At 45.1% G+C, this 19,764-nt stretch overlaps 1 protein-coding gene across 1 annotated transcript; it reads right to left on the minus strand.

Moving 5' to 3' along the window:
- Window positions 1-1,614: 1,614 nt before the first annotated feature.
- Window positions 1,615-7,356, minus strand: LOC125230368. Its single transcript, XM_048135505.1, has one exon. The coding sequence runs from the start codon at window positions 7,354-7,356 to the stop codon at window positions 1,615-1,617; it is 5,742 nt and encodes a 1,913-aa protein (XP_047991462.1).
- Between the last annotated feature and the right edge of the window lie 12,408 nt (window positions 7,357-19,764).

Consider the following 19,764-nt stretch of genomic DNA (forward strand, 5'->3'; position numbering starts at 1 on the left):
GGTACCATCCTGCCTAAAAAAATATATTTTCCCCTCACTAGCTCGGAAACACGTGTTTTGTCCTTTAATACCAGCGGGTAAAAACGCATTTTATCCACTAGTGGGTAAAGTAATTTGACCTTGAATAAAATCAAATTAACTGCTTTAAAATTGATAAAAGTAGGTGAATCTAGTAATAAAGATGATTTACCACCTGTGGAACTACTGGAAGCAGTGATAAACGCATTTTTTGCGTTGTAGTTTCCTCGCTATAGTGAGGGGAAAAGTTTTGTGTTACACTCGGGTGCAAATGTATTTTACTTCTCGTGTGTTAAAAAACTCGCAAGTTCCGGATTCTATTCTCGAACCACTCGCTTCGCTCGTGGTTCAACTATAGAATCCTTTCACTTGCTCGTTTTTCAATTCCACACTCGGCGTTAAAATACAACTTTGCCCCCTTGTATAACAAATAACTATTATAGGGTGCACCTCTGTCTGCATTTGATTATACATTTATCACACCAAGTATCATGTTAGTAAACCCGCTTCTAAAATTATTGAGTAGTTACCGAGTAAAACTGCTAAGAATTAATAGATAGAGAGACTCGGCCGAGGACGATGCTTAAGTATGTTTATGTGTTAATACTTAACGATGAGTTTATAATTGCACGATTCTGACGTAATATAAGATTTAGGTATAGTATAGTGTACGTAATTATTAAAGATCGTTATCAAGGTGCACTTTTCGTGGCAGATGGTACGGTTGGCAAAAAAAACAAATACATTTAAATATTAACTTTGTTCTTAACTACAAAATAAATACTTACCTTCTTAGGATTACACCTCTACGGTACAAAGCCTTTTCCGACCAACAATATATTTTTTTTAAATATACGTCAAATGACATTAATTATGTTTGCAATAAATAGTACATTACATCAGAGGCCGGGAAAATGAGGATTTCCGGCCAAGTGGGTATATACGGCCGAGCGAGCGTGCGAGCGAGGCCGGATAGGGATACGAGGCCGGGAATCCGTTTTCACGCCGAGGCATGTATAGTGCTTTTCTCAAACATACAATGTGTGAGTGTTCGGCCCTAGATACGAATGAGATCGTACGTAGATATGTGGACTGTAGGTATCGAAAGGCGATCAGCTGTTTTCGCCGATCAGCTGATCGGGTCATAGGGGTGAGAGCAGGACGGGCAATAACACACTGCTTCCTTTCTTCTAGTTCCGGAGGGCTCGGGAGGGTTCCTTCTTCTGGCGCGGCTCGAACAAACTGACGCCGGAGCGCGATCGGGGCTCGGTTTTATAGCCGAATCCCGGCCGATCGCGCCCCCCGCGTGCATACCCTTCTAGCGCCTAGGCTGCGCGCGCATGCGCTCTCCCTAGCCCTTCAGAACTTGTCATTTATTTTAATAAACTTTATTACTACTACACTGATTTGTTTTATTTATTCTTATGCAATCGATTTTTCTTATTCTAATTTGAATCTTATAAGATTCTAGGTCGGGGCTCAGGCCGCCTAGGCGACCTGAGGCCCGCCTCTTAAATGAATGTAAGCAGAGATCAACCATTTATTTTCAGAATTACTTAAGCTAAGTTATCAATTAATTTACAATTTTGAACTTATTTAAATGACGTCTCCTGCGTCGTTCACATTTCTCCCGCCGTCGCCGTGCGATCCCACTGGTAGAACGACGATCTTCTTGGTGGGCCGGCGCAGGACGTGACCGCGGCTCGTGGTGACGTCGACGACTCGTACTACTCCGTCCTTGCCTGGATACGTCTGTGTCACTCTCCCTCGCGGCCATGTGTTGCGTGGGAGGTTGTTATCGCACACTATGACGACGTCGCCGACGGCTGGTTCGACGCCCTCGCCGCGGGGCTCCCGCCGGTGTTGAAGTATAGGGGCGTACTCGCGCACCCATCGGCGCCAGAAGGTGTCGGCCAGGTATTGGGCGCGCCTCCAGTGTTGCCGCGCGCTCTCATCGCTGTCCTTGAAGTCTCCCGGGGCTGGGGAGTGGCAGTCTGGCCCGAGCAGGATCATGTTCGGAGTGAGCGCGGGCGGGTCCTCTGGGTCGGTCGCGACATAGGTCAAGGGTCGCGAGTTGACTGTAGCCTCGACCTCCGCCATCAGGGTGTGTAGTGTCTCATCGCTCGGGCATCGCTCGTGCAGCGTGGTCTTCAGGGCTTCCTTTACTGATCTCACCATTCTCTCCCACACACCGGCCATGAAGGGTGAGGAGGGGGGTAGGAAACGCCAGTTGATGCGGCGGGCGTGGGCGGCCTCTCTCATGGCCTCCGTCAGCTCGCGGTTCGCTCCCTTGAAAGCGGTCCCGTTGTCGCTCCACAGCTCCGTGGGGCAGCCGCGGCGAGCGATGAACCGGCGCAGCGCGTTGATGGCCGAGTCGGTGGTTAGTGAGGCGGCCACCTCTAGATGTATGGCTCTTGACGTCATACAGGTAAACAGCGCGACATATCTCTTCTCTCGGTGTCGGCCGACGGTCACTTCAAGCGGGCCGAAGTAGTCAAGCCCCGTGTATGTGAAGGGCCTCAGGTGATGCCCCAGCCGGGCGGCAGGTAGGTCCCCTGTAGGCGGGCCGGCGGGCTTCGCCTTGCGTAGTCGACACTCGGGGCAGCGCGCGATCACCTTTTTCACCGCAGGTCTTATCTTCGGTATGTATACACGTTGGCGAAGCTCGTTGACGACGGTTTCGGTGCCCCCGTGGTGTAGCCGTTCGTGCACGTGGGAAACATATAGATATGTGTAGTGATGTTTACCACACAGCACTATGGGGTGCACGGCGTCTTCGCTTATGTCGTCGGCGGCCGCTATTCTGCCGCGTTGTCGTATGATGTCGTCTTCGTCGAGATACACGCTCAGCTTGGCTAGCCGGTCGTCCTTGTTCGGCGCGAGGCCCTCGGCTATGCGCTTTCTCTCTCTTGCATAGCTATCTTCCTGCGAGGTTCGCACGAGTATCTTCTCGGCCGCGAGTAGGTATCTGGCTTCTAGTATTATGTATTTTCTCCTCCGGCTATTCTCGACCGTCTTGGGTACGACGGGAGCGCGCTTGTCTCGTTTTCCCCAGGTGCTGTCGCCGTCCTTGTTTGCGCGCGTCCTTTTCCTTCGCGCCGCGGCGATGCACTGTGTCGCGGGTGAAGCGCGACTTTTCTGTCGTTCGCGCAAGAGGTCAATGAACTGCAGCACCCGTGCGGCCGTGCGTAATAGGCTTGTCCACTTCGAGAAGTTTTCGATGGCGGGCACGGCCGCGCGGCTTTTTCTCGGCGGCGCGACGGAGCAGCAGACTTCTTTTTCTTCCCCTGTTGGCTCGATTTTCATCTTGTTTTCTTGCGGCCAGGCCTCCTCCGGTTCGTATAGGAAGGCCGGCCCGGTGAACCATCTGTGTCGGGTGTCGAAGTCGCTCGGCGCGGCGCGTGTCGCGTCGTCGGCCACGTTGTGTGCTGACGGTACCCATCGCCATTCGTCTTTTTTCGTGTAATCTTCGATTTCGGCCAGGCGGTGCGCGACGAATGACTTGTAAGTGCGGGGTTCTGAGCGTATCCATGCTAGGGCCGTGCGCGCGTCACTCCAGTATGTTCTACTGTCGATCTCGAAGTCGTGCTCGTTCCCGACGGCCTCGGCGAGTCGCACGCCCAGGACGGCCGCTTGGAGCTCAAGTCTGGGTATCGAGACGAGGCGCGTGGGCGTGACTCTGCTCTTGGCGGCGGCTAGAGCGACCTTTGTTGTGCCGTCAGCTCGGGTCATGCGCCAGTACACAGCGGCGGCGTAGGCTTCTTCACTCGCATCGACGAAGGTATGTAGCTCGTACTTGGGCGCGGGCGCGGTATCGTAGCATCTAGGTATCGATAGGTCACCTAGGTCGCGCAGATGTTGCAGCCAATTTCCCCAGCGTTCACGCAGCTCTTCTGGTATTTCTTCGTCCCAGGCCGTAGTGTAGCGCCACGTGTCTTGCATGATCCTCTTCGCGGGCGTCGTCACTGGCGAGATGAGGCCCAGCGGGTCGAATATTGACATGATGATACTGAGGGCCTCTTTTCGTAGGGGGCGTTGACCTTTGATCACTTCTGGCGGCGCTCGTCTCGTATTGAGTTTGAAACGAATGCTATCCTCTCGCGTGTCCCACAGTAGGCCGAGTGTTTTCTCTATCTCGCTCCCGCCGATAGAGACGGTGACGCCCTCTCGCTCTTTCTTGCCGATGACCTCGGGTTCGTTCGTAGCCCAGCCGCGCAGCTCGAAGCGAGCTTTCATGTGTACGTGGTTCACTTCGCTCGACACTCTCTTCGCCTCTTCTATGCTGGGGAAGCTCTGCAGGTAGTCATCCATATAATGATTTCGCTCGATCGCCCGCGCGGCCTCTGGGTGGCGGGCCGCGTGCTCGCGTGCGTTCCTATTCTTTATATACAGCGCCGTGCAGGGGGATGAAGAGGCGCCGAAGATGACTGATGTCATGCGATATTCTGTCGGGCCGCCTTCGCGTCGATCGCCTCGCCACAGGAAGCGCAGCGCGTCGCGGTCCTCTTCTCTTATTTTTATTTGCATAAACATTTCCTTTATGTCCGCTGATACCGCCACGCCGTATTGACGGAAGCGCATGATAACGCCGGGCAGCGACTGCAGGAGATCGGGGCCCGCGAGAAGCATGTCGTTGAGGCTGCGGCCGTGTGAGGTGGCCGCGGCGTCGTGGACTAACCTTATCTTCGGCTTCTCCGGGTTGCGCACTGCGAAGTGGGGCAGGTACCAGGTTTTCCCGCTGCTCGGTGTCGGCGCGAGCTCGGCGTAGGCGGACACAAGCAGGTTGTCAACTCGTTCGGTGTACTGCTTCTTCAAGTCCGCGTCGCGATCCAGCTTCTTCTCTAGTGTGTGTAGGCGTTTGAGGGCGTCGGCGCGGTTGTCAGGTATGTTGATGTCTTCCTGTCGCCACAGCAGGCCGGTCTCGAAGCGCCCGTCTGGGAGGCGTCGGCTTTTCTCTTCTAGCGTTTTCAAGGCTTGCTGTTCGGGATCACTACGGGGCTTCCTCGGCTCGATCGAGAGTGATTCGAGCGCAAAGAAGTTCTTCATCTCGTTCTCGATGTTCCCGCCGGGCTGTATGCGCGTAAGGTGTGCGCAGCAGTGGGCTACGGGTATCGCTTGTGAGTGGCGACAACCGTGTAGTACCCAACCTAGTAGCGTTTTAGATGCTACTGGCTGATCGCGCCGTCCTTTTTTCAACTTGCGCGACACAACGAGTTCCCAGTTGTCTTGTCCGAGCAGTATTCCCGGTGTAGCGTCTTCATATGTCAACAGGTGCTTGATATCCCGCAGATGTTCACAGTCGTCTATCTCTCGCTCGCTGATCGTTTGAGTGGTGAAGTCAAGGCGCCCGACTGTATGCGCGTTCGTCACTAGCTGCTCGTCCCCTCCGTGTTTGTTGCGTATGCGGACATCCACTCTCTTGCTCTTCTCGTACGCCATCTCGTTCCCGCCCACGCCTTGGACCCACATAGGTTCGGTGGGCCCGTCAAGGTTGAGGGCGGCGGCGATCGCAGAGTCGATGATAGTCACTGTACTGCCTTCGTCTAGGAGCGCGAACGTAGCCACTTCCGAGTGCGGCCCCCGGAGTAGTACTGGCGCCATCTTGAGGTAGGCGCGGCTCGCCCGGGTCGCGGCGTGTACGGCTTGCTTGACGGCTATGGCCACGACCTCGTCGGACTTGCGGGGCTGCGTCGGCTCGTTCGAGGCGGCGACGGTGTCTGTCGGGGCCTTCTCGTGGTGAAGCAGCTTGTGGTGACGCATAGCGCAGCCTTGATGACCGCAGGGCTTGGCTCGGCAGACGAAGCGGCGATGTTTGCTGACGAGGCACCGATAGCACATATTGTGCTTCTTCGCTATTTCCCACCGCTCGTTCGTGCCCAGCTTAGTGAATTGCGGGCACGTCGGCAGTTGATGGGCGGACTGGTCACACACTGGACAGGGTAACTTTTCTTCTTTTGTTTTCTTCACTTCGGCGACGGCTACGCAGGTACGCTCGGGCTTCTTTTTCGTGGCTCGTGCTTCCTTGGGCTCCGCTATGGTCTCGGGCGGGGCATAGGGCGTGCACTTGTCGGCTTCGTTGTTGAGGAAGTCGGCTATCTTCTTAAGTTCCGGCGTGTCTTCATCACTCGCGGCGTAGTCGTACCACTTACTTTTTAATATGGGCGTTAACTTTTCCACTATAGACCTCAGTAACTCGGGGTTGTGAAGATACTGAGGCTTCTTCAATATCTCGATCGTTGTCACGGCGTTGGCGATACGTCCGGCGAACGTGCACAGGTCGCGCGGGCTCTCGGCTAGTCGTGGCAAGGCCTTTATTCTCTCCATCTCGTTCAGGAGTAGTGCGTCGGGCCTCCCGTAGCGGCGTTCCAGGGCCTTGATGATATCGTCTGGACGCGGCTGGCTGATGAGGAGTGCACTGACGGCTTCTAGGGCGGCGCCTTTGAGGCTCTTTCTTATGCGAGCGACGTTTTCACTGTTCGCGAAACTAGGCGCCGACTCGTTGTAAGCGGCTTTGAACTGTAACCACTCCGCGCACTGTCCACTGAACGACGGCAGGTCTGGCAGGTACTTCCTGTTCGATCTGTTCGCTTGTAGGGCGTCGGTCAGGGCTGCTGCGAGTGACGTCACATCCATTGTCTGCTTGTGGTGCCGCGCGCGGTGCGCAGGGGGGCGCGCGGCGTGGTGTTCGACCGCGTCTTGAATCGGGCGGTCGAACCAATCGGCTAATCTCTGGGGGCCGAGGTCTTCCTCTTCTTGTTCGGAGTCTTCACCCGACGAGGAGAGGTTTCTTCTTTCTTCTCTGATTTTTGCCAGCGTAGCTTGGGCTTCGATGCGCTTGAGCTCCAGCTCGGCTAACTTCTCCTTGGCCTCTAGCTCCGCGAGGAGCCTCTTGCTGGAGGCCTTGGATCGGTGTGACCGAGCGGGCTTAGCGCACCTCTTCGTGCCGAGCGGTGGAGGCATCAGCTGTTTTTCGACGATCGTGGCTATGGTGCTGGCGGCGGGCGTGGCTCTGATACCAGAGGTGTCGGCGGGCGTGGCGGCGACGGCGGCATCCTCGGGCGTGACCTCTTCTTGGGCCGCGCTTGTACCCTCCGTGGTTGCTCCTGATTCCGTCGTTGCTTCTGTGTCCGCCGTGGTTCCCGTGCCAGTCGTGGTGCCCGTGGCGTCGGTGTCGGACGTGGCGGTAGTGCCGTCCGTCGCGGTAGTGCCGTCCGTCGCGGACGTGCCGTCCGTCGCGGACGTCCCAGCGGTAGCGGACGTGTTATCGGTGTTCGTATTAGTGCCGCCGCTGCCAGATGATTCCTCCCGAGCTCCGTTTCTGCTTCTAGTTATTGCCATCCTGCCCTTTTTCTTCTTGCTTCAGAGATCCGGCTTCGCTAAGGACCAAACAATGTGAGTGTTCGGCCCTAGATACGAATGAGATCGTACGTAGATATGTGGACTGTAGGTATCGAAAGGCGATCAGTTGTTTTCGCCGATCAGCTGATCGGGTCATAGGGGTGAGAGCAGGACGGGCAATAACACACTGCTTCCTTTCTTCTAGTTCCGGAGGGCTCGGGAGGGTTCCTTCTTCTGGCGCGGCTCGAACAAACTGACGCCGGAGCGCGATCGGGGCTCGGTTTTATAGCCGAATCCCGGCCGATCGCGCCCCCCGCGTGCATACCCTTCTAGCGCCTAGGCTGCGCGCGCATGCGCTCTCCCTAGCCCTTCAGAACTTGTCATTTATTTTAATAAACTTTATTACTACTACACTGATTTGTTTTATTTATTCTTATGCAATCGATTTTTCTTATTCTAATTTGAATCTTATAAGATTCTAGGTCGGGGCTCAGGCCGCCTAGGCGACCTGAGGCCCGCCTCTTAAATGAATGTAAGCAGAGATCAACCATTTATTTTCAGAATTACTTAAGCTAAGTTATCAATTAATTTACAATTTTGAACTTATTTAAATGACGTCTCCTGCGTCGTTCACACAATGAAATAAAAAAAAATGCTCTAAAGGACAATATTTTATAAAAAAAAGTTACTTTGCAGGCCTAGGCCTAAAAAATAATATGAAATCCCTTTACAGTCCTCTCGAGTTGTTGCGCCCAAAAAGCGATACTTCCCAGCCCATTTTAAGGAACGTAAAGACAATATTTCATTGCATGTTTGAGAAAAATACATTACGCGAAGTGTATATTATTTTAATCCAAATAATCAAATGCACTCTAAATACGACTAATTATCTAGAATTGTTATTAAAGTACCTAGTTCAAGTCAAAAGCAGTGCACGGAGGAGTGTAATAAAGTGCACGAATAATCCCAGTATGGATATGATACAATACCTAGATTTTATAACAACCTTCCTGTAACTTCTGTCAACGTAGAAAGGTCATTTAGTTATTTAAAATGGATTTTTTCTAATTGACGTGAACGTCTGACAGCCAAATCTATTGAACAAATTTTAGTTATTTATTCAATGTAATTTGGATAAGTAATTATAAATATGTAGATATTTCATAATTTGTTAAGTATATGTAATGTTTTAAATACTTGTGTATTTGTTTTTTTGGCAACCATACTCTGCCACCAATACAGCACGCTGATAACGATCTTTAGTAATTATGAACACGGATAAAGGTCCAAAATATGTATAGACGACTTTATTCCCGTACAGTGTGTATTTTGACACTTCGTATGTGTTCATGTATAATTTTTTTTTTTCATAAATAATAGTAAATAATAAAAAAAAATTAAAGCTTGCCAGGATGTCGCCGTCGACGGATACGTCTGGGAGGACATCATCATCATCATCATCATGTGTTCATGTATAATACTTATTTGGACTGTACAGAAAATGGGATATTATGATTTGATAAAATAAAAATACTTATAAGGTATTTAGGGTTCTCAAAGGTCGGCAACGCATAAGTGGCTCCCCTGATGTTGCTTATGTCCATGGGCGGCGATGACTGCTTACCATCAGGCGGCTCGTCTGCTCGTTTGCTGCCTATTTTCATAAAAAAAAAAAAAAGACAATATAAGAAATGGTTCGTAACGTAAATTATATAGATTAATACGATAATAAGTATACATTTGTGATGCTTTTACCTTTGGAAAAAATAACTTTCTGAAAATAAAAATTTACTGATTTTATACGTATCTAAGCTTTATGTAAATTTTAAATAGACATGTCATTAACACGGAAAAATTTTTATTTAGTAGGTAAATAAATAACGAATATAGCCACAACGCGATGTACATGAAAGGAGTAGGAAGGAGACAGTCGTCAGCCTTGTCTGTCTTGTACGAGGCTACCTGCTACGCGACTCTATGTGATAGCCAGTAGCAGACGCTTTGGGGTCACGACACACTAGCGTCTTTAGGGCGTCGGCGTCTAGGCAGCGCTAAGGAAAACTTGCTAGTTTTTAGTTAGACGCCGACGCACGGGATGGTACTTAGCTGATACGAGTAGGTACTACGTATGTACCTGCAGTAGTATGGTCACAGAATATATAATAGTACAAGGTATGGTTTTAAGATTGTTCTTATATATAACGTTTTACGAGGTGTTATTATTATTGACATAAAATATTATATTTTTACGTATGGTTCGAGCTGTAAAAGCTGTAAAAGCTGTTTTTTTATTCTTCTTCTTCAAATTTTTAATTATACTTAGGTCTTAACCTCGCAAGGCCCACCATAGTTAGTTTTCCCATTTTGAATTTGAACCTTATTCTATAAACAATGGAAATTCTACGTACATTGGGCCTTACGATGATACTGAAAAACCGCTATGGAACCAACAACATAATCACGAAAACAATTGGATCTTTCATAAATTTTCGCTGGTCAATTTTTTTTTTTGCGTAACAGGAGATTGTTCACAAAATTACTATTGCAGCTAAATTAAACCTTGCTTCTTACGTGTAGCGGTAAAAATCTACACAAATATGAAATTTGAATTATTTGATTTATATGACTCAGAATGTCCTAATTCTGTTCGTGAATCACTGTCGAGTGTTATCAATTAATTTACTTATATTATGTGTATTATAAACTATAAACTTCCTCGAGTAGTAGGCGACTTTTTAAATAATCTATAAATCACAAGCTGTCATAATATTTATCCCAGCAATTAGTTGCGTAGTGTTTTTTAAATAACACTTAGAAACTACGAAGATGAAACTGGATTATTTATAATGAATTAATGACCAAACAAAACAAATAAATTATTGAATATTATTTATAATAGGCCAGTTTGTATTGAAAATAAAGTTGTAGTTATTAATTGCATTATCGATAACGATTAGATATAATGAGGCTTGAGGTTTGGCCAAGAATTGCCAATTACATAAATAGTCAATTAAACAGTAGTCGTTTTTACGATATTTATTTTATGCGTTTTTTGGACAAAAGGCTGCAATTATACGAAATAAATACTTAGGTAATAGATAAATAAATATTGTGTGTCTGTAAGGTGTCTTTACACAGATCAACCTAGCCCCAAACTAAGCAAAGCTTGTACTATGGATATGGGTGCTAGGCGACGATATACTTACTTATATATAGATAAATACATAATTATATACATAGAAAACATCCATGACTCTTGAACAAATATTTGTGATCATCACACAAATAATTGTATATGTGTGTATGCGTTTATAATACGCTACGTAATTTTTATGTTGGCACTACCCGTTCATTGTTCTTTGCAATCTGTTTCCTGCTACCCTAAGGTTGTCTGGTAGAGATCGCTTTTTAGCGATAAGACCGCCTGTTGTTACCTGCTTCTTAATATGTTTTGTTTTTGTACTGAATCTCATTGTTAATAAGTGGTGTACAGTAAAGCATATATTATTATTATTATGTTTGTTCTTTAGATATCTCGGGACCATGGGGTCCCGGACCTTTGTAAGGCATACGTGGGGCCGAAGCCAACAGCGCAGAGGCCCTTTAGAACAGTTTAATCTAAATGTAATGTGACACAAACCAGCGATTATCCCTGTCCGCACTATAGTAATGCACCCAAGGACAAGCCCCGGTTAGTGTAGAACTATTGTAAGATAAAGGTACAAAAAGAAACCGGGCTATTATGTTGAGTTGCTAGTGGATTCGTAACCGGTGCTATTGGAAAAACTATGGCACCTGCCTTACTCATATGTTACAAAACATGACAAAATAGGCAGGTGGTGACTCGCCAACTCACTATATGGGTCCCCGAAAACGGCCGCTCGCACGGAGCGACAAGGGCACAACATAGCGTGAGCGGCTCAGGGTGTGGAGAGGTGTGCGCCGCTTTCTACCCAGTCTGTACGAAACAGCCACTGTGCCAACTCGCGTCTTATGCATATTTCACTTCCACCCTGCGAGCATATAGCTCTGGCACCCCACTCTGGACAGCCGGTTAAGGCAAGCCAGAATTATTATTATTATTATAAATGCCCTTACCGGGTTTCGAACCCGGGACCGTGGCTTAACAGGCAGGCACTACGCGCTAGGCCAGACCGGTCGACGGTTGTGCGAAGAACTCGCGAACGTATCATGTTATTTCAGTCAGTCTCAGTACAAGAAGTACTAACGCTGACCGAACTAGCATGACACTTTCGTGAGTTTCCGTGATGAAAACAGGAAGGAAAAACAATTCGCACATCTGTACATAAACAGAGTGGGGCCTGTAACACAGGCGAAGAATTGAACTGTAGGCTATTCTCCTTATACTGATCAACATTTGTTCAGTGACTTTTAAAAATTATGAAGTCTTTAAATTTTTAATTTTTCATACAAAATAAATATTAGCTTCAATGTACGCCATTATTGTTGTCATTGACGTTGTCTGTCACACTTTAGACTTAACAGAATTCGCAATACATTACCTCTTAGAAAAAACTTTCAAGGGTGATAAAAATCAAAATACAAGTTATTTTTAAAAGTCGCCGAACAAATGTTGATCAGTATAAGGAGAATAGCCTAGAGTTCAATTCTTCGCCTTTGTTACAGGCCCCACTCTGAATATCGTATGTTGTGGTATAATAGTACATTTCTTCAAATCGACACGAGTTACGAATTCCCTTTTCGCACGTGTATCGAACGACGTTTTTCAGTACAGATGGACCTCCGAAGTTTCGACGTGCCATATAATGAACCACTTCTCGCACTAGTGCGTAAAAAAAACACCATCTGTACTGAAAAATAATGTGTAGCGCGACCAAAGCGAAAATTCAATCTAGATAATATATATTATCACAATAAGCAATATGGTAATGTGATTTGTTTTACATACTATGTGTAATAGAATTAGAAACAGTTTAAACAGGTGGTGTGAGTCTACTCTTTTATGCCATTTGTGTCAGTCGATGATAAAGTATAATTTTATTTATGTGGTAGTTAATTATGTGTGTTTGAAACCTGAGAAGTGTCGTTCTGTCCAGGTGCGACCTGGCTTATGAAAATTAATGAAACTCCACAGACCGCTTGTCGTCATTCTTTTTAAGTAGGTAGCGATTAGACGAAATAATGCGTTTTGTCATTAATACGACTAAACTGGCGACTATTCTGCCACAAATAATGCGTTGCGACCACACTATGTCTGAATTTAATCGATTACCTTTTTGTTTAAATGTTTTTTTTTTCTGATTTCTTAATTATTTTCTATAAAAATGTTCACGTATACATAATTTTAAATTTGTATATATAAAACTGTTGTGACGTATAGGTAACGTATCTGTGCATTTACGAAATAAATGAATATAAATATAGATTGCGAAACGATATTCATAAAAACGGTGCGAAAAAACTATGTTGTTATTTCTAAAAGATCTCAGAGTTTGTGTAAAGCAGTTGTACCAACAATATTTGTATCATATGATTAAAAACAATAGTTATAAAATAATTGGAGACCGCATTTCTGGAATATTTGACAGGTACTGTGCGATCTGGCGCTTAACATGGGCACATTCCTATGAATTCTATTATAGCACAAAAACTTCATTGTATTTCTGACATCCCCGTAGTATCCTGCAGAAACTGAACAAAGAGTCCGTCTTCTGAATACTAATCATCAGTCACTAGAGCAACTGTACTTTTTTTTGTAGTACCGAAGTTATGTCGTTTGTAAAAGAATTATGCATAAATCATCATTGCTTGCGGTTATGAACTGAATTTAAAAATAATTAATACATCATATATTATATTTGTTGAATGACTTTATTTATCACAAATTACAGCTGCTAGAAATTCATTCAATTCATTGTTTCTAGTTTAAAATATATTATAGATGTGATGAAGCAGGATTTTAAATACTAAAAAGCACTGTGTGAATATTTGAAGGTTCCTCTTAGGTGCTTAAATACATATATATTTTGAGGATAAGATCGTAAATTTAAAAAAGGTTATATTTATTACTCAATCAATTGGAATAAAAAAAGAACAATTCTTAATAATTATTTTAAATCTGTGATAATACATTATTAAATAACACTAGCTGCACCTGCCGTGACACCCGATACTCTTCGCTTTACATAATCCTTGGGCCGCAGTATGACGTCCAATACTTGCCAGTGACAGCCAAGGCCAGGAAAACTCATTCTATGATGAAAGTGGTGTAAGAAAGTTCATAAAACACTCAAATCTGTTATCTAACGGTATTACTAGATGCAGGTATGACAAGAATAAATATTTAAACAGAATACCCTCATTTACTTGATAGATAGAATCTCAGCGACAGACATCCGTCCCATTTGAATATTAGATTAAAAGACAAGCTGAGAAGTGCCCTTGCGCGGTCTCGCCCACTCGCCCCGCATGTAAACTAGTCAGCGCATCGAGCGACTGTCAAAATATCCTGCTTAAGGCTAATTCGAACGCGAACAATTTATGCGCAGCCCACGCGCTGAAATACGGCGCACGCCTCCTTCTACCCTTTTACGAAGAATATTTATTGAAGCGACTCGCGCACGCTTCAATGAGCCGACCATATGCTGCCCGTTTGACATGTAACTCATACTTATTGTGATCTATGACACAGTGTAACCAAGCGACCGTAGACTCCACGCCTAGCAGGTTTAGCGCTAACTGGCCGCGCGTAGCTATGGATCCATTTAATATGCAGCCAGGCGTCATCAGATCGGCATCTGCGATACGGGCGGAAACTTTCCGATATTGAATTCAAAATAAACATCGCGTATTGCAGTCATTTTCCATAAGCAGAAACGGCGCGCGTCGCCAATCCTTCATTTCCCCGGCGAAGTGCTTGGTACTGGCGCTGAGCCAGCGGTTCCGAGAACTCGGGAGAAGGTTACGCGACGTCTCGCCTCTCTTTATATGCCTAAATATTTCACATCTTATTTACATTGGGACATTTCTCCTCAGCCAAGAATATTTCAAAGAGCTATCGTTTCGTTGGCTCACGTAATACCTGCATGAATAGGATCACTACGCGCGCGAGATAAGTGTGAAAACGAGTCAAATTATATGGGAGTTTGTTGTGGTGAAACCAAGACCTTTAGAGGACAGATATTTGAACCACGACGTAAGTCTTCGTGCGAATGCCAGCGTCGCCGCTTTGATTGGACGGGAGGAGCCGTACCGATTTCTTGGCACTACATCATCACTCGTATTCGTTATTGAAAAATATTATTTATCATCTCCATTACAACCGTAAGTTATTTCATTCGTCAATTACTTCAAGGAAATCAATTTAAAATCAAAGAGAAATTTACGATACGTAGTGTTTATTATATCCGAAGTAATTACTAGGTGCCTACTTATATGAATCACCGCTATGTTCGGTATTAAAAGAACTTAGCTGGGTGAGATTTAGTAAAACTACCAAAGTACCTACAAAGTTCATTGATGCTTGGTACAATTTGTGTGAGGTGTCCCACAATATTTATATATGTGAAGCATAACGAACCCATAGACATGCAACGCCGTAAATAAGTACCTAAATAGAGTGCGACAGACAAGCATTTACACATCGTGATTGCCGCATCCTGATCCGTATCGCGGCGCCGGCACCCTCCTTCCTTATTACGTGCGCTCGCGCCGATATCAGGATCATTGGTCTCTTAATGACATGACAAATCAATGGCACCACCCAAATGGCATAACCCAAAATCTCTATCATTAATCATGCACTCGTACTAGTACAGTCAAGTATGTTAAGGGTCACAATTGACAAACGGCAGCATTACGCACATAAAACACATTAAGATGAATAATTCTCACGCAACGTGTCTTTATCAGTGACTCGTGCAGTGCGGTTAATTAAATAGTTAGGAGAGATAACAGACTTCTATTTATAGAAGACGGGCCACCTTATCGACCTGAGCCATCTGATAGCGAACTATCTACGGTACCGAATCGTGCGGCGCCTCTATTGACAACTCCATTCCAATTAAACTGGACGTCTGTCGATTCATCTCTTAAGGCTCTGTGGTATAAATTTATTCGTTGGGTACATATTAACTAATATGCCAACCATGGGTTCTCCAAAATGTCTTTTAGTACTGTTTTACCTATAACAAAATTCACAACAAATATACCAACATAATTCGCGCAAAGTCCAAAAACAAGCTAATTGCAATGTTAATTTGTCTACAAATTACTTAAGTCTGCATGCATTTGTCTCATGACAAGCAACATAGGTAGTCCTTTAACATAATTTCTCCTGCACTATGAATGCCAAAGTAGGTACGTTATATTACGCGTACTGGTAATAGTAAATATATCAGACTAATATTATAAATGGGAAAGTGTGTCTGTCCGTTTGTTTGTCCGTCTTTCACGGCAAAACGGAGCGACGACGAATTGGCGTGATTTTTTAAGTGGAGATAGTTGAAGGGATGGAAAGTGACATAGGCTACATTTTGTCTTTTTCTAACGCGAGCGAAGCTGCGGGCAAAAGCTAGTTACTCTATAATAGTACAATCAGTAGGTATCAAAAGTAGCGGATCAAACTACGCTCTTCATACTCGTAACTCTGTGGTAATAGCTAGTAGTAATATTGAACACAAAATGGGCTGTCTCTCCAGAAGCTAATTACGACTATGAAAACTACGAAGCCATGTCGGTGATATTAAATAGGTGTTATTATTCTTAGTTACATAGTTAGCTCAAGCTAGTTTAGAAGTCGAGTCCCGCTGAGGCACGACCAAAACTCGATCAGCTGGCCTAGCCGAAGTGACAATCGTTGACGGTACGCGGCGATCGAAATGCAGACTGGCTCTGTCGCGCCACTACACGAGAGCGATAGGGAGAGCTGGCTACGAAGCGTAAGCGATTTTGACGTTGGCTAGATACACTGAGATGCCCTTAAGCAGCAGTTGTCGCCCCTATTTTAGGCTACGCTCGTAAAGGTTCGATTGTCTCTGTTACAATAAATTGTGTTTGTTGCAGAATGCCAGTTCGGCAAGCAAGCCAAGGAGCTCGGCTCCAAATGGTTCGCGGACCTCGGCCCGCCTTTCGGAGTAATGTACTGCATCCAATGTGAGTGTGTTTCGGTACGTATTAACAACAGTTATATTAATAGTAAACCTAAACTTATTTCCGTAAACTGATTTAAATTAACTTAAACTGTAATTGGATCCTAGCCACAATGTAAATTTTACATCACACAACTGAGTTGGCCTAATGTTTATTATAAATGGTGACGATAAACATCGGTGTAATGATGGTAAATGTGCATTCACAGGTTCAAAAGAAACGTCGCGTAATGGCAAAAGTGCACTGTCGCAACATCAAGAACGAGTGTCCTGAGCCGTCTTGTGACACCCCGTGCTCCTGCCCGGCCGGTGCTGCAAAACGTGTCCAGGGGATGACAGTAAGTCCACTTTTCATTGTCCTATCGTAAGATTTATGCGTAGACCTTTAGGTGGAGAATAATATAATTTATGGAGACACAATAACAAAAGAGCATCGAGATAGCAGTCGGCAAACCAATCTAGATTGAGTTGGAGAAAATTAATGATGTACAAGCGCCAGCCGGTCCGCCGCTTAATTAGATGGAGACAGCAGCGGAGGAGTTCTGTTAGCTTACACTAGGCACTTTGCGATAATTGTATTGTAAACACGATAATGAAATTAGAGATAAGTGAGGTGATCGCTGCCGGCAGCGGCTCTCCAGGTGGCGCCGGCTGCCGGCTGCGTTCTCGCTGCTTCGCGTCGTCCGACATTGCCATCGACGCTGTGCTACGTCCAAATCACTCTTAATTAAATGATGTCACTTTTGTTTTGAGCTAAATGCCTGACTGATGTCATGATTTTTTTGGTTCGTCATTTGATACCGCAAATGACCCATCGGGAACGGCTTATTTACTATCAAATAATACCTAATGTTCGTTCAACTTCTGTGATGCTTGATCGGTTTATGATACCTTCTAGACTTTTATTAATATTAGCGTAATGTATTGCAGTATCGGTTACATTGGAAACGTATATCGCCGCCAACAGGTTTGCGAGTGACTCACGGCACATCTGTCGCGAAAACTATCCACACATGTGGAAATCGAGTGAACGACATATATTTACAAGTTTATAAACTTTTGTAGGTATAATGGCTTTGATGACCGTCATTTATTTGCCATTTTCGGTTGATGATTTCTCTTGCGAAATTCGACACTTCGACACATAAATACTTATGTACTGGTTAATAGTTTTAAGCAGCGTATCTACATCTCCTATAGGTAGTTCAAGAAATGTCTAAAGATTGAGACGAAAGCATGATCCAAGCTATTCTCAAGATACCCATTAGCAGCATTCATCACTCTCCTCCATCATTCCATTACGGCGGTATTTTTTGTATCATCGGCGAATTTTCGAACTTTAAAGGGTAATTGCGGATCGAAAGTATGCGTGTGCGGTTGACAGCAGGAGTGATGACAAATGATGGTGATCGTGAGTTCCCGCGCTCTCACGAATGCCTCATCTCTGAACTATAGACATTATGGGACATATATACGTATTAAATAGCTATGAAATTGCGATTAAAACAGTTCTGTTTTGAAAAAATACGCCTTTTTCTTGAACTTTTTCAATTCCGATAATTACCTAACAGATCTAAATCTTAGAAGCATACATGAGTCGTTTTAGAAGTTGGAATCAAATGGTTCAGTCTATTTGTAACTTTGTTTACTTAGTTAATAATTTAATAGAAAATGCGTAATTGTCTAGAAACGGTATTTGAGTGAAGTGAATGAGTGAAGTGAGTATACTGGAACGATCCTCTCATCTACTCCAAGGTTTATTTGAAACATAACATAAAAGATTAAACATAACATTAAAACTAAAGTTAAATCTAAAAATAAGTAAAAACTACATAACAATTTATACCTATTTACATATAAAAATACTTACCTACCTACGTACAGTAATAGCCCAGTTATAAGGAAAATACCCCTTCCAGTAGGTCAACTTGCGGCATGGACCCCATGACACTGGCGGCGTTACCTCTTTGTATCGCAAGTGAGATACGTTGACAGAGGTACGCGCCAGCCCTGGGGTCCCCTGTGGTGTCGACCAGCCGTGCCGACAGTGCTCCCATGAATGATTTCATATCGGCCGACCAGGGACCCAAAGTCTCAACTGCGAGCGCCGCAAACTCGTAGTCGTTGAGCAACGACGAGTATTTACGGCGCTTGAGAATTTGGGCCTGGTCAGCCGCAGCTCCGGCCTGAATGCGAGTCCCCTGAATGTAGGACTGAGCAAAAGTGTCTACACACGTTGCGTCCCACACCAGGGTCCTTCCGAGTTTCCACGGCACCAATGTTGCTCCATCGGGCCGCTTGCCGTCGTCCCTTGTCATGCCTACGGGTTCTAACACCGCAGGCACAGAGACGGTGACAAGCGCACGATGGACCAAATCGTTAATTGTGCCGTAGGGTGTTTCATGTTTGTATGGGAAAAATAAAATTGTGATATTTTTTCTGACTTCGCTCGGCTTTCGGTTCTAGCTTATCTTAAACGCCTAAATACCAAATTTCAAGTGATTTGGACGTTGTTTAGAGGTCGCACTGGATGAACAGTTTGAAAAAAAGTCGCTAATAAGTAATGTTACTCAATTTTATTTTCAAATAAAACAATAGAGTAGTTGTAACTTATTTGAAAGTAAAAGCAAACTTATTAAACTTAAAATACAACAGTTGTAACATCCATTCTTGATAAAATAAGTCATCATCATCATTTAGCTTACATGTGTAAGCCACAACCTTATCTTTTGTTCGCAAGTAGTAACGTATTTTATGTGATGTTCGACGACTTTCAGCGAGAACCGTTTTGCTCTTCATCTTTGACTGGAGCGTTAATTTTTATTATTAAATATATAGGTATACTTACTCTTCTTTGCGGTATGATAGACTATTGTTAGACTATATATTTTGGCTATTTTCACTCCATTTTGATACAAGGTGTAGATCTCTGGGCGGCATCCGCTGGCCGGGACAGGCTGTTCATTTTACAAAAAAAAGCTTTACGCATTATAGATCGAAAACCAACAGATCACCCGGCTCAGGACCTATTCAGGAAACATAAAGTGCTGACTTTGCCCTGTATCTTTATTCTATCAGCTTGCAAATATGTCCGGTCTAACCTAAATGACTACAAAACATACGGTGAATCAAGTCAAAGATTGTCACGCAGACATAACCTCCTAGTGCCACCGCGACGCAGACTAGCAAAGGCCCGCAAGATGCTCGATGTTGTCGGACCTAACCTATATAACTGTGTACCCACTGACATTAAGAATGCTCCGAGTGATGCTATATT

This window comes from Leguminivora glycinivorella, chromosome 10 (assembly GCF_023078275.1).
Source record: "Leguminivora glycinivorella isolate SPB_JAAS2020 chromosome 10, LegGlyc_1.1, whole genome shotgun sequence".
NCBI lineage: Eukaryota > Metazoa > Arthropoda > Insecta > Lepidoptera > Tortricidae > Leguminivora > Leguminivora glycinivorella.